The following is a 19,658-nucleotide window of genomic DNA, read 5'->3' as shown; positions in this document are numbered from 1 at the left end:
TGATACCTTACTACCTTACATAGCACCCTATCATACATCACTGCATCCTCCCTATTATAAAGATACCGTTGCTTGATATGTCTGAATTTCAAGTTAAAGCAACTAATATGGGGTTGTTGGGTTTTTTTTTTTTTACATGAAATTGACATTTGATGTTTTTTTGTTTTGTTTTTTGTTAAAATATGCGTTTTCATGTATCAATCAATTCATGTTCTTGATTAAAATAACACTAGGTTTACAATAAATACCGATAAATTCAACATTTTAGAATTATTAGCGATAAACAACTCCCTGAATATGAGACAGAAAAGAGATGAAAAAAGCATGATCCATGTTTTGTTGTTTGTTGTTTGTTGAGTTCAGAATTGAGGCGAGCTCAGACGTCCAAAAACAAAGCAGATGCAAAGAGCTTTGTGATGAATGTCTGTGGAGCCTAATGGGGTAATGTTGAGCTGTTGGCTTTTGGTTAAGGATGCACAGTGTTGTGTAACAGGTTGTGTAATTTAACTAAAAGCACTGCAAGCTGAAACCACACATGTACACGAACATCGATTGACCAACGTAATTGTCGAAGGCTGAGCAAGAGCAGAGAGAGCTCTGTGTCTCAGATGTAAACAAACAAACAGTCTCTTGGAAACGTGACGATAAATAAACATTAAGAAGGATGTTGTGAAGGAAATATACTCCAATGCTCTCTATGAAAAAATAATAAACTGCTGTTGTCTTTGCAGAAAATAATGTATGTTAGTATGTTAACAATTGTATGTTTACAAGAGGAGCCTGAAAATAAACAAACAAGAACAGAAAAGCATCCATTTAATATATTTTTGTGATGTTCCTTGAAATATGTAATAAAAAATATTGAAAGCTGCCCATTTCCTGTTTGGTGATTGAACAAGGTTTACTTCCTTTAGTTTTCTTTAATATAGTTACAATGAGAATAAACATGCTTTGTAGCCATTCATCTTGATTACAATGCAGAGTAGGTCAAAAAAAAATTAGTATTCCTAGTATTTCTGGCAAAATAGACACACATTCATGTTACAAGATGGAGAGATTCCGCAGTTCCTAGCTTTCCACTGTGGTCAGGCAATGTATTTTCTCTGTACATATGTAGTGTGTGCGTTAAATATTTATGTTTATTGTCTTCTACTAATGTTTATTGTTGTTGATATGTTTATCAGTAATTTATTCATTATTGTGTTTATTTTAAGTTATTATTTTAGATGTATTATTACGTTTTATTTGTTATTTTGTGTACTGTATGTTCTAATATAAATTGTAAGCTTTGGAACGATCTTCCTCTGCCTCTGTGTTTGATGATCTACTGACTCCTTCAAGAAACATCTTAAGACATTTTTATCTGTTCAAGCTTTTCCTTGATTTTCTGGAACTCCTATTGTGTTATCAGTTTTATCTTGCCCTTTAAAGTATATACTTTATTGAATATTGTATTGATTGTTTAAGCGCTTTGTGACCCTGGTCTGGAAAAGCGCTATACAAATAAAAATGACTTACCTTTTTTTGTTTTTTTTACTCAACGTGGGAATGAAGATATATAAAAATTCAAGATCCAAGACAATGCATCCAAAAAAAATGCATTTTCATCATCATCAATGATCTTGAATCTCCTTTTATAATATTACCAACATTTACTTGGTGTCTTTGATACATAAAACAACAATAGATAAAAGTACATTGATGGACGTTTGATAGTTCTAGATCAGGACCGGACCCACCAGGACATTTTCCTAGAATGAGTCACGTCAACTCCTCCAGAGATGCCAGTCCTGCAGGATTATTGAAAGACAGTCCAATGTGTCATTGTTAAGCAAACAGATGGCTGGATTAATGGCAATATCAATTATCCAAACTCCTAATCTCGCCCTGTCAGAGCCTTGGAGAGCAGTCCATCAGATTAGAACGAGGAGGAGGAGGAGCAGGAGGAGCGTCAGCAGGAAGAGGAGGAGCGACAGGTGGAGGAAGAGGAGGCGCTCTCATCGTCTGCGTCCAAAGGAGAGGAGCGGCCGCCATGTTAACCAAGAAGCCCGGAGCCTCGGTCCTCCAGACGGGTGAGTACCGACGGTGTAGCCCACCAAGAGTGCCCCTCAGCCCGGCCACAGCAGCGAGCTCACACCGGTTGACTCTCACCTGAAAATGTACCGAGTATTTGTGTGAGATATCGTCGAGGTAGAAGGTAGAAGTTGGACGAGTTGAAGCTCGAGATGTACTTATCTTTAAGTGCTTAAATCCCATAAACAGCAGGAGCTAGCGTTAGCATTCGTGTTGTGGCTGTTAGCTCCCCCTCCTCCTCTTGTGGCTCTTTTCACAACAACAAACAAAAAAACGCCGTTTATATTTTTTTGTCCGAGTCTTTTATTCGCTTGTTCCAACACCACTGGTGATGTTAGCAACGCGGTGTTTTTTTTGGTGTCGTTCGGTTTGTTTTCCTTGGGTTGCTGGGTGAGTTCTAGGCCTCGAGTCCTCGGCAGACAGAAACCAAGCTTCAGTTCAGTCAGAGGTCAATTGGTTTCTATTTTTGGTTTAGAAAAAGTCCGTATTCAGAGGTTTTAAAGACGTCCTTCGTAACTATACACTCTGAGCACAAGTACTACCTCGACGATTCCCAAATAGAACGACATTTCTGTGTAAAAATAAAGGGATTTGCGTCCATGGAAAATTGAATTATCTGGTAATGGATGTGAAACAAGCATTTTATTCTTGTTTACATCGTAAGGAGTCAAGCCTTAACCTACTTTTTTTTTGTACAGACAATGGAGGACTGTAGTCATCATGAGTGATATTTGACTGCAACATAACAGTGAATCTGTGTAAAGAAGAGTAGCTTCAAATATGTGTTTGACCTACTTACACTTGACGGAAAGCAGTGTGATTTGTGGGATATTGGTTATTATATTATATGTAATTAAAAATAATTTATATCCTGGCATGTTGCTTTCATAAATTTAAATACAAGTTAAATAATGTGATATGTGTTGAAAATTGGGAAACTGTGATTTAAAAAATAAACAGATGGATACCAGTGAGTGTTTTAATATTCATTGATAAGATAACTTTATTAACCCCACAGTGGGGAGAGGACATGGTCACAGCACCTTAATTTACACAAAGGGGAATATGTTTTAATATCCAAGCTTGGGTCGATGAACTCAATCCATCTCTTATCTATTTAGTCTTTCTAGATCTATTAAGTCTTGGTGAGACGACAAAGAAGACTTGTTTACATGTACTTTTCAGGCGAAACACCTTTGCGTCACTTTCAGTTATGGTTTATCGGAGAGAAAAAAAATCAAATCAAAAATGTTAACAAAATGATTGTCGTCTTGGATGTCTGACAAATGATTGTGAAGCAAGTTGTTTGGAAAAATATATCTGGCTTGACTCACTTTGCTCTAGTTATAACATCATAGGTAGGCTTTGCCAGATCTTAAAATCTTACGCAATGTAAAAGTGTCATCGATGTGTCCTACAAAATAGTTTTCAATGACGTTCCTCAATTTTAGTTTAAGTTGCTCGTCACTTCAATTACACCCTTGTGTCAGCAGATTGCTTCTTGTTGAAATTGCCAAAAATGTTTCTCTCCTTCCTACCATTATCCCCGCGGACCCTCTGCACGTGCTGCTTATTTAGCTGGTTGTCTTTGTTTTGAAAAAATGTGCACATTGTGACCTGCAGCCAGAGGTTTATCACGGCAGCGGTTACTGACTGGTGACTAAAACTAGATGGTAACTTGAATTGTATCTCTCAATTCAAGGCAAAACAAACTGAGACGGGCGGCTTGAAATATTTGTGGATCGGAAACACTCATACTTCAGGATGCCACTGTATGGAAAAAAAAAAGCACAGTGTTTGACTACATGGTTGTCATGTTGATCACTAAATTGTAGCACTTTAAAATGCAATTTTCTTAATTTAGTCATAAAGTCTGAGTTGATGGCATGGTTTTGCTTGTTAAAGGTTGGTTTGGTTTCCAGGATGGTTGTCAAAACCTCTTAAGTTCTTGCCTCCTACCAGTTAAGAGGACCAATTAAGGTTTACTCCAAAGGTCTCTTAACCAATAGAAGCCTTAGATACAAGTCCTTTACGACTTTCTTTCCCATTTAACCCCAGCCACATGGGAATTGCTAATGCAGTATTGCGTTAACACTGCAAAAAATGTATACTACTATTAACGTCCGTGCTAATAATTTAGTATATCCTGACTCCATTAAAAGATGCTTTTTGGTTTAAGTGTAGAACTTAAACCAATGTCAATTTAAGGAATGTCAAAAATGTTTAACCTTGTACTTGGTGTGAATATATTTGAGATATCTTTATCAAAACATCTCCAGTGCATAACTCATGACTAAGTTCTAAAAAAAAAAAAATGTATTCAGTGACTACTGCATCCACGTTGGGCACTAAGTAAACGGAAGTGTTTGTATATACTGTATTTCAGATTTGGGAATTTATTATATAACAGCATTGGTTGCTTTATGTAATTACAAGATGGCGTGTTCAAGGAACACGTCATTCCTCCATTCAATTTGAGTAAAAATCTGAATGGCAACAATTTCTTATAACGTGTTAAAGAGCTGTATATGCCAGACCACTATCTAGAATTAATGACACTCTTTATTAATGATTTATGTGTGTGAGGTGACTGATACTGGATCAGTTTTCTCTTTGAATGCCCACTCAACCAAAATATCCCAAGTATAAAGGTTCCTATTCAGAGTCGTCGCTTTAAATGGGTGTCCAGGACCCGCTGTACAGTTTTTAAAATAGTGAATTGACAGGGTGTATTTAATTCAGCCAGGATACAAATGTCACCCCTATTTCAACTAAAAATGTTAAATAGTTTAATAAATGTATATATATTAATTTTCATGGTTTTTTTGAAGCTACTGTGGAGATGTTTGGTGTTTCCAGCTATGCTGTGTGTCGGATCGTTGCGGGTGTGCAGTTATGCTGCCGGGCCTTTTTCCCACCCGTCCTGTCCAACGGCATGCCGAGCGTGCTCGCCTGTTCTCTGGCATTTCCAGCGCGGTGTCGAGTTCACATTCAGCTAGCTGCTATTCCACTCTGTTAGCATGTTATTTGTGAATCCAGCAGCATGGAATACTGTGGCCGCTCTTGGGCTCAGCTACTTTACCGGCACGTACTGTTGAACTGGACTGAAGGGTCATTACTTCCTGTGTGGTACCACAGTACACTCATCTGCATTCATGTTTCACATGTGGGCTGACGAATGTTAGCTCTCGACACCGAGTATTTAGAGGAGCCGTCTGAAAGATTTGTGGGCTTTAGATGAAACTATCTTTTCAGTCACATTTAATTATGAGGACAAATTCGTTTATAAACCATATCAAATCTTGTTAAACAGTTCATATATTAAATGCTGGCAAATGAAGATTCAAATAGTAATTTGGGACATTGACATTTATACCCTTGTGGAAAATTGCATACCAGCTGTTTGATTTTGTAATATGCTGCTGTATTTTGAGTAATAGTAAGAAGGATTCTTGTATCAAAGGACTGTGTGTAGAGTCCAACGTCTAAGTCCTTAAAAAATGTATAAGCTCCCGGTATGATATTAAAATAAAGGAAGAGACCGTCTCACCTGTTTATCAATAACTTCTAACTAAAGGGACATTTCAGCCATGAAGTGACTTACTTTTAGGGTAATCCTTACACAGTTGTTAGACGAAGAGGAAATCTGTCCCTTTTTCTGTCTAATATTTATCCATACCTTTTTGGAATAAGTTTCTTATCCATTTGATAATTTTGTTTCAGTCTCACCATGTTTTTTTTAAAATTGCTTCAAGAAAGTTACGTGCAAAATTAACCTAAAACTAGCCTCAAGGGGTGGCCAAGGAAAACATCAAATGATCAAGAGTGAAGAGAATCTGTGTTAGTAATATTTCTAATTAAAAAAGGAAAACTTCCTCAGATCCCACTGTTTACTAGATGGCTTGTTAAGCGCGTCTCTTGGAGATGTCCTTATTAGCAGGATTATGGCAAAGGTTCAGATTAGAGGCGGAAAGCGGCAGCAGTAGCCATCTGTCTGCTCCCGTGAACCTGCTCACTGCTGCACGAACACAGGAAGCTGGTGAGGACTCGACAGGAGTCGTCGCTGGCACGGCCGTCTTGTAGCTGTTGGTTTCTGTGAACGACACCAGATGCTGCCCCGTCACGTGTCGATATTTTTAGCCGCTGCCCGATCAGAAATGTAAATGCTCTGAAGTCTCGGTCAGGAATATAGATTTATTTTTAATGGCCTAGTAAAATGAGCAGATTTGACTGTAAGTCCATGACCTGTCAATTAATGTTTCCCATTTGAAGTGAAGACGTCTGCCAAGAGACTCATTTACACGTAGGTTACCACATTTTAACACTGTGGTAATAATACACCAATGGCTTGTACGGTCATTTTACTCGGATCTAATGAGAGTTAAATGGAGTATTTTTGGTTGATTATGTTTTGACACCTTAATAGGAAACATCTGGAAATCTCTCAATGTGTTGCAAAGTAATTAAGTAAATTATTATTATTGCTCTTTATCGTCCATTAATTTGACAAAGTAAACTTGAACGTTTGGCTGCACTGCTTTAAGTATGGCTGTACCCGTACAACTTGTTTTTCGCAACAGAGTAACTACTATCACACAGTTAGCCAAGATACCTTTGACACTAAAGATTGATGTTGTCAACTTTTAAAAAGTTTAAATAAATGCGTTCAACTATTGACTTGAAGAATGGCCCCTGTTTGCTTGAGTGTCTTAACAGACTTATTCGTAGCTAATATTGTTAAGTATGATGTTGTGGAAATATACAGCGACCTGGTTGTTTGTTTTTATACTTTATTGTGAGAATATGATTATAACTGTCATGTATAATATTCATTCTAGATGTAGAAGTGTTACGGTCTGGTTTATAATGTGTATTTTTTGCACTGTAAATTAAGTGTTGACATTGTTTTTCACAATTCCTGAAACAGTGTTGCAAATTTAAAAGTACCTTTTGTGATAGAAATTGTACTGAAGTAGAAGAGGGTAAACCTGTCCCCATGCCTTCCGAAGACTGGGCAATCCACTCATACCCATCTGTTTCTTAATGTCTAACCTGACGCTGACAAACAAGTTGTGTTTCCTGACTCACTCCGCTCTTTGTTTTCTCGCACTGTTTGGTCACGTGGCTGTCCGTGTCAGCTGTCTGCTCGGCTTATCTAATCAAGACTTTTGCAAGAATTTAGAAGGACTCGCGTGTTTGTGGAATATGTTCTTCTTCTATAATGTTTGACTAATGATGTCATGGGGTAGAATTGACAAGTCTGTGGTGTTTATCACCCTGTAAGTGTCTGTTTGTATTAAGAGTTTCACCAGTGACCTCCAACCTTTGACATCTGTAGGTGATGGTTTAAAGGACGGGTGGCTGCACAGAGCAGTGGCAGTGACGGAGGGATGCAGGCAGTGTGTCAGGGATTATGTGTCTAAATTTAAACCTTTTATCCTCCTTTAACTGAGTCAACCTGCCCAAGCTACACCGCCTTTTGGTACGGCGTGGCTGTTGATAAAGTGAACCCTTTAACACAGTAACCCAGAAAACGGAATGTATAGTATCATATACAATGTAGGTCAAATGAGGGTTTAACACAAATGCCCCAGTAAAAAAAAAAGTGTACTATTGTGCATGACTTGGATTCCACTAAAGAGCATGTGTATAGGGCTCATGTCTCAAAGTGAAGTTCCCGGGACCAAATCTAGCCTCCTAACTTACTCCCTCTAGGAATTGTAAATGATTACGTTTGGTTGAAATTGCACTACGGATTTTATGACGTCCAAAGATGCCCCTTTAATGAGTCTGCTGTTGTAAAGCTACAAACCAACTTTGGATAAGCTGCAATGATCATTGTTGGATTCAAAGAATTAACTTGGTGCTGCCGATACAAATTTTAAGTGCCATTTGTTTGTGTTTTTTGTGGGGCTGGAGGATTTAAGATTCATTAGGCAAGGAAATGTTCAGCAAATTAATAATAACATTCCAATTATTTATCATTTCAAACAAGGAGAAATTGGTACTTCTGATCTAGCGAGATATGAATCATTGTAGAAGTCATTCCAGTCCGGAAGCTCATGTTAAAACACTTTGCAATGTTTGTTTTTCTTCCTGGTTTGGCTTACCCAGTACGTCAATTGTTTTCTATTTTTAGGAAGACCTATTCACGTAAATAAGGAAACGTTTTGTTTTTTCTTTCGTTGTATCATGTAATGGTTGATGGACATAGTTCTAGGCGCTCATAGTTACCATTTACAACTATGACTGACTGGATCCTTTTTTAGATGTGTAGCTAACACGTTTTTAAAAAGAAATCACTTTAGGTCACATGCTGAAAGATGGAAAACACTAAAATAATTGATAAAGTAAATGCTTTGGACATTGAGACAAGTTTATTATTTTTATTTTTGAAATTTCTCGCTTCATTATGAATTTCAAAGTGGATATTTTTATCCTTGAATGTCTCAAACGGCTGCTTTGTTTGTGAGCCTATCTTTAGACATGGCATGCTGATATTGATATTCAGTATTTATTGACACTGGTTTTGTCTCTTAGGCAAAGTGGGCGAGCCGGTCTACTCTCCTGGTCACAACGGCTCCCAGACGACATCGCCTGTAGCCCTGCCGCCGCTTCGCAACAACAACCTCAACCCCCTGGCGGTAAATAACACTCGTACTACTACAGTGTCACTTTGTTTCAGGCTCAAAGTGGTGATTCATAGGCTAACAGTTGTTTGGGGAAATTCCATTCAGATTAATGTTGAGCTTCAATTGAAGAATTGTTGTTGTGGAAATGCTTTCTTCTTTTTCCAGTTTAAAAATATATTTTAGATGCTGGCAAAGTTGCGTGATAAATGTGTTCTATTGATAGAAAAGTAGTATTTTTATTACATAACTGCAGGGCTTTCTTTAATAATGCTTACATGTCAAGTAATGGCTAATTAGTCAAATGTATTCCACTAGCCTTTATTTACTAACTATGAAAAAATTATCACAGCTGGAAAGATGCTCAAATTGACAGCTGTTACAAACTTTTTAGAATTTTTGTACATTAGAAATAACTTAAAAAAGGCAACATTTTAGAGGTTCCTATCGTTCAAAGCAAACTTTACTTTCTTGACTCGGATTTTGTGGCATAGACGTCTTTCTGATTAAATTAAAAATTGAATGATAATGAACTGAACTTGGTGTTATTACTCCTTAAACATAAATCAACAATAGATATGTAGACTCGAAGAAACCAAATGTCTGTCAACTTTCTCGGCGCCTGTTGCGTTCAAGAGCATAGGATATTTAAAATCTAAACACAAAACTCTATACATCAGAGATAAAAACTGAAAACGCATGGCCTTTCTATAAATCAGTGTTATCGTCAATTGGTAAGACAATCGGTCCACCCCTTAATCTGAAGCCATTCTGGAACACATGCAAAAAAACAACCCAGTGATTTGGATTTTGCCCTTGAACAAGCTGTAACTAAAATAATTTAAAACGCGTTCAGACTTCACTCTTAAGTTCAACTAAAATGACAGGGCACACTTTCTGTATGAGCAAGTTGTCATGGATTGACTTGGAACTGTTGTCGGAGAATAGGACCAAACGTAATGACATACACTAAAGTACAAGTGGCTCATTATTTTTAGCCAGATAGCGTTAGCTCTTGAAGGCTAACAGAAGACCATCTGCCTGAGCAGCACCTCTCATGGCTATTAATAGCAGCTGCTCCAAACAGCTGTTTGGTTTATAGTGGGGTGTAAAACACACTCAAGACTAAGATATCACAAAGTTACCGATGCAGCACTAACTTCATATCTCTTTATGAGTGATGTCATTGTTCCTATTACGTCACTGGCGTCGGTAATCCATCATTTTTGCACAGTGGATTATTGTTCATAATTAACATGGTGAACTTCCATTTTCTGCTTTTTAAAACGCTACATAGCAGAAAGGTCACATTATTTAATGAGCATTTAAAGTCCACAATGGGTGTCTTTATTGGGATTCTTGATTTCTTAGTAAAGTTGCTCATGACTCTGCTCAGTGTCTTTTCTACCATTTCAAGAATTTAACAAGATACGTTTCACCTCAAGAAAGTTGACAAAAGTCAACGGCTCTACTCAAAAATGTGAACTTGTTTGAACTACAGTATTAAGTTTATTTTGCAATGCGGAAAATAGCTGTTAACAGTTCAGTTTTCATACTTGAGTAGTACTATTTTGTGCAAGTATATGACGTTGGGTGTTTTGGCCTTTCCATCATCCTATTGCATGTTTGTTTTTTTTTTTACTTCCAGAGACCTTTCTTGTAAATTAAGATCTTTTTCCAGAGTTTTTAAACTTTATATCAAGAAGACATGATGATTCACATTTTCAAATGAAATGTAAATATGTAGTAAGTCAAAACATGCTAAGCATGTTTCATTAAATGCTTAAACTATGTTAAAAAAAGAATGAGAAAGGGCCTTTTATTATACAACCTTGGATACTTCAATACAATTCCTTTCAATTACTCACAGATTGGATTTTATCTCAAAGATCTGAAGACAAGGAGTCTCTAATCAAGGCAATATAAAGACATCTACTGTGTCTCTAAATGGGTCTTTTATTTAAGTTTTAAACAACCCTCAGGTCTCCGGTGTCAACATACTTGTCAATATAAGAAAATCTCTATGTAAACAAACACTGCACAGATATTGTCACATGAGAAGAAATAATATTTCCTGCTAGGGATCTGGATGTTTTTCTACTTAATACATACTGTATTTTGATTTGGGACAAAACTAGAATTTCAAATCAGCAAGTTTGTTGTATATTTAACCGAAAAAGACACATTGCATTTACTTTTTTTGAGATAATGTCTGAACAATTTAACCACTAGATAAACTTTTTATCAGATCATTTACGTTGCATCATTTAATTTATTCGTGAGGGATTTTATACCCATTGCAAACACGCAATTATTTTTAACAGTTTCTGGTGAGTGAGATTTTAAGTTGACAAAAGAACTTAACACTTTCGTAGTCTGTAACTTTCAGTCAGGTGACTTCTAATGTTGTCCCAGAAACTTGACTTCAGCACACACACCTTTGTTGATTTGTGCATGATAACAGTTTATCACCCAGATGAATGTTTAAATATACAAGCAGTGGCTGTGTTTGAATTGACTTAAAATATCAACTGCATAAGAGGGCTTATTTAGTCATGTGGTCGCCCCTTGTTTTAGTAGCGTTTAACACAAAAACAACTAGTGTTTGTTCCTGTTGTTGATGGTGAGGAAGGTTTTTTTTTTAACTCGCTGTCCTGAAGAAAGTTCATCGGGGTAAAAGGAGCCGCTGAAATGAAACAGAATGCATGTGTGTCATGTGAAAGGACGCAGGTGTGTTTGTCTCCACAGCAACATCATTGAATAACCTCATGTGCACCAGACGCGCTGACTCACGAGCATAAATTATCTAGATGTGGTCGCTTCATCGTAGTCACCCAGATGCACTCAGGGACTCCAGGATATCTTGAGCTTGTTGTGTGAACACAACATAATGACGTCTTGTTGGTTTAGCCTCTGACCTCAGTCTCAAGTCCTACTATTGATTCATCTGTTTGCCTGTCTACTCTAATTGATTTTATGTATTACCCTGAAGATACAATGAGCCAACGCAGTGTTTTAGGTTTTAAATAGCGTTGCACTGATCTAATCGCTTGCTGCAATCATTCATTTTTTGGCTTCAGAGTCCTCGTCTGACTGTTTGTCAGTTTGCTAGAACAGGGTTGGTCCCCAATAGTTAAACAGTTAACATTTGAATAGTGTCTCTTTTTTATTATTATTTTTATCGTTATTATTTATTTATTTTTCTGAATTGTTGACTCTCAATTTGTGTTTTAACTTGAACGTTAATCCCAGCTTCTTGGTGAAAGTCGACCGTTAATGCTTTGTAATAAGGCAAGGTCTCTGAAGGAAAGTTCTCACTTTTAAAAATGACAATTTACTGTATTCACCACAAATTTAACCCAGTTTATAACTTTTGTTCAGAGAGTATAGCCTCCGAGTTGGAGACAGACGTAGGAAATGAGTTGGTTAAAATTGTCAAAAATAATATTGTATTCTCCTGAAAGTTAATCAGTTTTTCAAAACCATCGTGTTTGTTCCTGTTAAAATGTTGGTTTATTACGAACCAGACTTGGTCAAAGTGTCTTGTGGAGGCTTTCAACCCTTATACATCAAATTCTTATTAATAATTTAATCAATTCATCTGACATAATTTGTGTTCCTCACAACATTATCACTTTGTTTATAGTATATTGTTGTATACAACAACTTGTGGTGGAAAGACTTAATTTTTTCGGGTTATAGGGTAAACAAATTTTCCAAATAACTGTATTTTCTACACATTTTCAAAATTGTGGTATACATTTATAGATGTATACACGTATACATTTTTTATCTTTTTTTTCCAAGCATGACAAGTGTAGTCTTTCAGCACCGCAAGAAAGTTAATATTTAATCATTGGTATAGAACCATAAAACCCACTTTAATGCATGCTTACTTTTTAGGAATTGTTAATGTGTGAAGAATTACATTTTCTCTTTGTTTTATGCCACACACGACTGTTTCATTTGCCCTCTAAAATGAGTTAAATGTGCACCTATGTTTAAGATCTGACTATTTCCTTGACGTCATGTCAGCATTGGCTGAGCTTATGGGCAAGTGTTAACTTGATCTCTTTTTTTTTTCCAACCCTCAGGGAGGTTCTAAAGTCGCCATGTCGGAAGCCGTCCAGCTGTCATCACAGTCGCAGGTCCACGTGACACAGCTGTATGAGGAGAACACCAACCGGCGTCCAGTCCTGACCTCCCAGCCAAACGGCCTGGCGCCGCTAACCTCCACACGCCCCGGCCTGCCCCTGCCGGACCGCCACACGGCCTCCTCGGACCCACAGCATCATGGCCGACAGGGCAGCGCTACCTCCAATAAGTCGGCGGATGGAAAACCAAAGCCCACGTCTCTGACGCCAGAGCAGGCCATGAAGCAGTTCATGCCCAAGATGTCATCGTTTGAGCACCATGAGATTTTTAGCTATCCTGAGGGTGAGCAGTGTGGTCCTCTAATAACCACTGTTGTCTTAGAGGTCAGTTATTGACACTAACTCTGACCTTTTTATTCTTTTCTCGTGCTAGTTTATTTTGTTGGTCCAAATGCCAAGAAGAAGCCAGGAGTCATGGGCGGAGCCAACAACGGCGGTTATGACGACGATCAGGGTTCTTACATCCATATACCACATGACCACATATCGTATCGTTTTGAAGTCCTTAAAGTCATCGGCAAAGGCAGCTTTGGCCAGGTAATGATCCCTGTTTTTACATTTGTGTTTGAGTGCCATTGTCTTTATTGAATCCACTTCTTATGGTGTTCAAAACAAAATGTTTCAATGTTCATTCAATAATTGTTTTGGTTTCTCCATAGTTTGAAAACGTGCTAACTGGTCTAGTGTCTAAAACTCATGTATTTATACATAAGTAACTTCCTCGGTGGCAAGATTCCCTATATGACTGAATTGATCGATTCTTGTGTCCTACTTAAAGGTTGTGAAAGCGTTTGACCACAAGACGCAGACCCACGTCGCCCTCAAAATGGTCCGGAACGAGAAGAGATTCCATCGGCAGGCGGCAGAGGAGATCCGAATACTAGAACACCTGAGGAAGCAGGACAAGGACTCCAGCATGAACGTAATCCACATGCTGGAGAACTTCACCTTCCGCAACCACATCTGCATGACCTTCGAACTCCTCAGCATGAACCTCTACGAGCTCATCAAGAAGAATAAGTTCCAGGGCTTTAGCCTCCCGCTGGTCAGGAAGTTTGCCCACTCCATCCTGCAGTGTCTGGACTCGCTTCACAAGAGCCGCATCATCCACTGCGACCTGAAGCCGGAGAACATTCTGCTCAAGCAGCAGGGGCGCAGCGGCATTAAGGTAGACATCACCCACCGCACCTCATTAGTATTGAGACCCTAAAGTTGAAAGATAATAATGTCCAACTCTTTCTTTCTGCAGGTCATTGATTTTGGCTCCAGTTGTTATGAGCATCAGAGAGTTTACACATACATCCAGTCTAGGTTCTACCGGGCGCCAGAGGTCATACTCGGTAAGTGAAACCATGTTTCTATGCATAGAATAGTCTGATGATGGTAGTGGCTGAATTCTTTTGTGTGGATATTTCATTCTTATAGATGGTAAAATAGATAATGTTGGCTCCTGTAGTCATCATTTTGCTGATCTACAACACAAACCAACAACATATTAGTCCTTCAGCTCGAAGCCTAGGACCAATTAATCGTCTAGTTAGACATTCTTTAACAGTATTTTCTTTTCTGTTTTTCGATGGTCTTTGAGATTTCAGGAATGATTCACTTGCGGTACAGAAGCCAACACAGGCAACCATTATTTTCTCCTGACTTACTTGTCCTTGATGTGAACCTTGATACTCTAGGTCTCTTAAATCATGATCTTGATCAAACACTTGTGAAAATCATTTTTACTGTTATTTTTACCGCAAGTCTTGCACTTGGTTGACCTCAAGTGCCAATCACAGGTTAACTGATTAAAGAAGGTGTGATGGTACACAATGGTGAAGATGTCATATAAAGGTAATTTTCTTTCCTCTTCTCAGGTTCCAGGTACGGGATGCCTATAGACATGTGGTCTCTGGGTTGCATACTTGCTGAGCTGCTAACGGGCTGCCCCCTGTTGCCGGGTGAAGATGAAGCCGATCAGCTGGCCTGCATCATTGAGCTCCTGGGTATGCCCAGCCAGAAGTTGCTCGATGCCTCAAAGCGGGCAAAGAACTTTGTGTCATCCAAAGGCTACCCCAGGTACTGCACTGTCACCACGCTGCCCGACGGCTCCACCGTGCTGAACGGGGGGCGCTCTCGTCGGGGGAAGGTACGCGGTCCCCCATGCAGCAAAGACTGGAGCGCAGCTCTGAAGGGCTGCGATGATCCGTTGTTTCTGGACTTCCTGAAACAGTGTCTGGAGTGGGACCCGGCACTGAGGATGACGCCGGGCCAGGCGCTGCGGCACCCCTGGCTCAGGCGGCGTCTCCCCAAACCACCGACGGGAACCACCACTGGCGACAAGAGTGCCTCATCCAAACGAGAAGGTACCATCACCTCAATCTCCAAACTGGCTACCAGCTCCTCCACGACGTCATCCTCCACCAAAACCAGGACTAACTTGGCAGCCATCACGGATGCCAATGGGAATATCCAGCCTCGGACAGTTCTGCCCAAGCTGGTCAGTTGAGCGTGAGCGCATCCTGCTGCTGTGGCGGGACATGTGTCAAGCTTCCAACGGGAGCTGATAAAACTGGTCAGTCCGGTTTCAAGTTGTTTTTTTTGTTTTAATCTCGGAGAGGTGGCTGTCACAGCATCGGGGTGCGTCAAGGACTAAGTCATGGTAACACAACTGACCAGCTGTGGTGGGGTCACACACACAAGGAAGCAGGAAGGAAACGTTACAGTGGGTTCAGACTCCTCACTCTAGCAGCCCTTGTCAGGAGGCGACAATTGTGGTTCGAAACCCGAGGAAAAAAAGTTTGGCTGCACAGACAATCACACAACACTTTGTAGCTACACAAACACCACACTCAAATACGCCATGGTGCTGACGGAGGGAACAAGGCTTTTTAAAATGTTTTTTAGACATAATTTGTATCTTGGAGCAAAATGATTAGACACCAAACATACTTTTACTATCTTAATATTAATGGTGTCTGGGGCTCTTTGTTGCTAACAAGTCAGGTGAATCCTCGCAATCGTCAGTTTACAGTTTTAAGAATACGTCGCCATGATCGGCACGTTTTTTTTTTTCCTTCTGATCTAGCTTTGATGACCATGTTAGCCTTTAGCCTGTTAACTGTGAACTGACTTGCTACTAACGAATCTCACCTTTTTTATCTTCTTACAAGACCAGCAGTAAGCAAACTTGAGCTAGCAATAGTTGGCTCAGTATTTGCCTTTTTGTCGGGGGCGTCTGCTGACGAGCCTTAGTTTTTTGACCATATCATGTAAGCTCTCCACTGCCGGGCCTTAAAAGCACAGACAGAAAAGCAGGGTTTGAACTTGAAAATGCAGCCTGGAGAGGAAACGAAGAGTATGATTATGTTGTGTTAAATGAGCCTCAAAAAGAGTAAGATGTGAATTGATGGTTGTGAAAGAACTGTAAAAACGCATCCCAGTAAAAAAAGAAAATTGAAAAAAATGTAATTTGCCAACCAATCATTGTTTATAAGATTCACTGGTAAAATAAGGGTGTGAAAGTTCAGAGGAAGTTGGATTAAGAAAAGGTTAAAATATGAGGAGAGGAAAGTCGATGGGTTGATGATGGTTTTGTCGTTAAAATAAAAGTGTGTTCCTGGAAAAGTTTACTACATCAAGCCATTGATAAAGTAGAAGTTTGAGCTCGGAGGGAGACATCAACAACACTGGAAGTTTTTGTAATATATGAGCTTTCTTAAGTGAAGATTGTCAAGGGTCGTGATAATGTGGTGGAGATGTAAACAAATATTTCCACACGGAATCATGACGGGACCCTGGCACACAGAGTTTTTTCAATCATTAATGTTTTTGTTTAAAAACACTTGATTGGAAGGCTCATAAAAAATGTTGCATGTGGTTGGTTGGGACAGATTTAGCTATGCAAATATTTCCTGGGAAAAGATAAGAATGCGTTCAATTACAGTTTTTTAAAACTTAATTTCACTGGTGTGACGTGTACATGTACATGCGTGTCGAGATAAGAGATACAATGAAGTGGACTGTTATTTTAACAAGAAATGTCGGTCAGGCCTGTAGTCAAAGGGTCAGTATTGGTTCTTATAACAATGTGACGCTAAGGTGTTACAAAAAATGTCTCTTATTTATTTCCTATCTTTAATATTTATTAATCTACGTATTTACTACGATGTGCAGTTTATACTTGAATGTGTGAGTGTGTGTCAGTTTGTATGTAGCAGTGTGGATGTGCAATTATTTTTCCCTTTTTTTTTTTTTAAAGCTTGTTCCCTCACATGCGCACACACATCAACACACAAAAGTTGTCTGAACACACGCCGATTTTTAAGTCACTATCAGACGACGACGACGACGACGATGAAGAGGAGGAGGATGACAATGGAGCTGGTTGTTACCGTGATGAAAAGTAGCACACTGTTGGATAACTAACGGCAGCGACAAAGTGCACCGAAGGAACTGATATGGAAGACACTACCTACTCCTCTCATCTCAGGGGAAGTCCCGCCCCCTCCTGGACCCAGAGACATGACGCGGAGGAGGCGGGGCTCACGGGCCGCCTCTGAAAAAAATGTTTGTTTTTTTTTGTTTTTTTTTTCTAAAGATTTGTTTGTTTTTTTTAATATCGTTTTTGTTAGACGGGAGTGCTGAGAGTCGTAACTTTGTGCCTTCAGTATCTCATCGCCAAGTCACACACACACACTTTTCGAAAAGATTGCGAAGAACACTTAAACCTAAACCCACATGGCTATTTGAAGACAGTTAAGCCGCCAAAATCAGTGAGCTGATCAACTGTTTGTTTTTGTTTAGCAGTATCCAAAGACACCCTCACATGATCTCTGAACTTCACTTGAAAAAAAAAAATGAGCGGTAATGCAGAAAGCTTTCTTTTTGCCCTGAATTTTCTGTCCATTAGCTTTTTTCCCCCCTAATTTTTTTTTTAATGCAGCTTCATTGTCTTTATTCCACAGTCAATGGGTTTATAAATTGTTTGCCATGTTTTTTAGAACCGCTTGAGTGATGGGTTGGTTGTTTATGTGGAATCAAAAATCGTACATGAACCGAAAAAAAGATGAATTTCTCTTGCTTTTAATGAACGCACCACATCAGGATATACCTCCCACATGTTGCACCTCCTCGACGCTCTTTGTTTTCTGTTAAACTACTAGTTCTTTGCGTGAGGCAGTTATTAAGAGTAACTGTCGTGACTCTGAACAGGTCACCCGTCACTCATGGTGTCAGTTAGTTGTTTAGTGGCCAACAGAAGTTGCCAATTAACATCACTTCGAAATGCGTCAACCGTTTTTATTTCCAAGTCAAATTCAAGTATTTTTCCACACCAAGAACATTTCCCACTTATTCTCAATATCTTATTCAGAACCAATCGTTTTCTTATTTTTAAGACTTGATGGTTTAAGGAAACAATATGCAGACATTTTGTGTTCATCCTTCATTGATAATGTTTACAGTAAAGGACACATCGCCAACAACGGATGGTTATTAACCAAATCAAACCGACGCATACATCTGTGTTTTGGTGGAATAACATGGCCGCACAATATACAGACGCATATCAGCCGGCTGTCGTCGATGACAGGGCTAAGCTAACACTAGCCTATCAACTGCTAGCACCTGACACTAGCTGCTGCACTGACGCACGTTTTTCTACGGTGATGCTAACGCTACTCTTAGCTCCACAGGAGCCCGTGCAGGGCTTTATAGCAAGTGACTCTTAGCATCTTTTTTTTTTTCCCAAGTTGGTACCTCAGACGGCTCAGTTCTCATCATTATTGCTGTTACTATTTTTATTTTTTTTTGTGACTAACACAGGGCATTTGGTTTATCTTACCAAAGTGCATTCCTTTACAACGCTTGAACATGGCTAGCTCAAAACGACAAACCGAAAGTACAAAGCAAGTCAAACAAAGACAGTGTCCTTTTTTTAATTTGTCAAAAAAAAAGAAAATCCAGTGTAACAAAGCCACTGTTTAAAACAAAAAAAAATAAAATAATGTAAAACGACCTCCTGGTAGCATTAATAGGACATTTTCTGCTAAAAAGGGCAATGAAAAAAGTAGCTAGCGTGCTAGCTCATCGCCCACCTAGCGAGATGGACTTCTCGCTTATTTATCCTTGAAGGTTTGTGCAGATTACAGATAGCTGGCATGAATCTGCGCTGTATTTCTATAAAGTTTGCCATCTGGGTTTTTATTGTGGATTTTACCTGTATGTCACGTGAAAATGTTTTTTTTGTTTTTTTGGAGGGGGTGAAAGCGCTGCTGTGCCACTGTGCGGCGAGTTTTACAATGTACTGTATCTACTGTACAGAACACAGAAGTCGACACTTTTTTAGTGAGCCTTTGTTAAATTTTATTGTGGTGGAAAATTATTACTATTATTAATAAAATGTTTTATTGATCACTTTTTTTGTAATTTTATTTTGTGAGAGGGCAAATGTCGATGACGCGTATACATTTCTGTCTCATCCGTTCATATATTGACAAGTGTTATGAGGACAGACTCAGACCTGCCTACGCCAGAAAGCTGTGATTTCCTACAGGATGTGAACGTTGTCGACAAGTGAGGCATATTTTAAATAATGATGGAGTGGGAGTCGACAGGCCGACGATTAGTCATGCTGAGTGTTAGCGGGTTATGCCTGAATCACTCTCTGTGTCTCACTTCCATCTTCATATACAATCTTTTAGCTTCCTTCTCTAGTTCACAACTTGGCGTCGAGTTGAAGGTTTTAAAATCCTGTTTCTTTGCAACAGGATTTCCCAGGACAAATTCAATAATTAAATAAGTCATGGGGTTC

The 19,658-nt window shown here is 39.0% G+C and overlaps 1 protein-coding gene across 1 annotated transcript; it reads left to right on the top strand.

Moving 5' to 3' along the window:
* The first annotated feature begins 1,923 nt into the window (after nucleotides 1–1,923).
* On the top strand, nucleotides 1,924–19,261 carry dyrk2 (dual-specificity tyrosine-(Y)-phosphorylation regulated kinase 2). Its single transcript, XM_087786986.1, has 7 exons — nucleotides 1,924–2,072; nucleotides 8,614–8,717; nucleotides 12,797–13,139; nucleotides 13,230–13,393; nucleotides 13,635–14,024; nucleotides 14,106–14,196; nucleotides 14,722–19,261. The coding sequence occupies exons 1-7, from the start codon at nucleotides 2,033–2,035 to the stop codon at nucleotides 15,351–15,353; spliced, it is 1,764 nt and encodes a 587-aa protein (XP_087643112.1). The 5' UTR covers nucleotides 1,924–2,032; the 3' UTR covers nucleotides 15,354–19,261.
* The last annotated feature ends 397 nt before the right edge of the window (nucleotides 19,262–19,658 follow it).

The sequence above is a fragment of the Callionymus lyra genome, chromosome 3 (assembly GCF_982586985.1).
Source record: "Callionymus lyra chromosome 3, fCalLyr1.hap1.1, whole genome shotgun sequence".
Classification (NCBI taxonomy): domain Eukaryota; kingdom Metazoa; phylum Chordata; class Actinopteri; order Syngnathiformes; family Callionymidae; genus Callionymus; species Callionymus lyra.
Note: the sequence above shows the minus strand (reverse complement) of the source record. Positions and strands in the feature narration are given on the sequence as shown.

What these genes read in the sequence shown, in the direction of transcription:
- dyrk2 (XM_087786986.1), top strand. Translation starts at nt 2,033, where the DNA reads ATGTTAACCAAGAAGCCCGGAGCCTCGGTCCTCCAGACGG. An exon ending in ACAACCTCAACCCCCTGGCG is followed by an intron (nt 8,718 to 12,796) that starts GTAAATAACACT and finishes TCCAACCCTCAG; the next exon opens with GGAGGTTCTAAAGTCGCCAT. An exon ending in GCAAAGGCAGCTTTGGCCAG is followed by an intron (nt 13,394 to 13,634) that starts GTAATGATCCCT and finishes TCCTACTTAAAG; the next exon opens with GTTGTGAAAGCGTTTGACCA.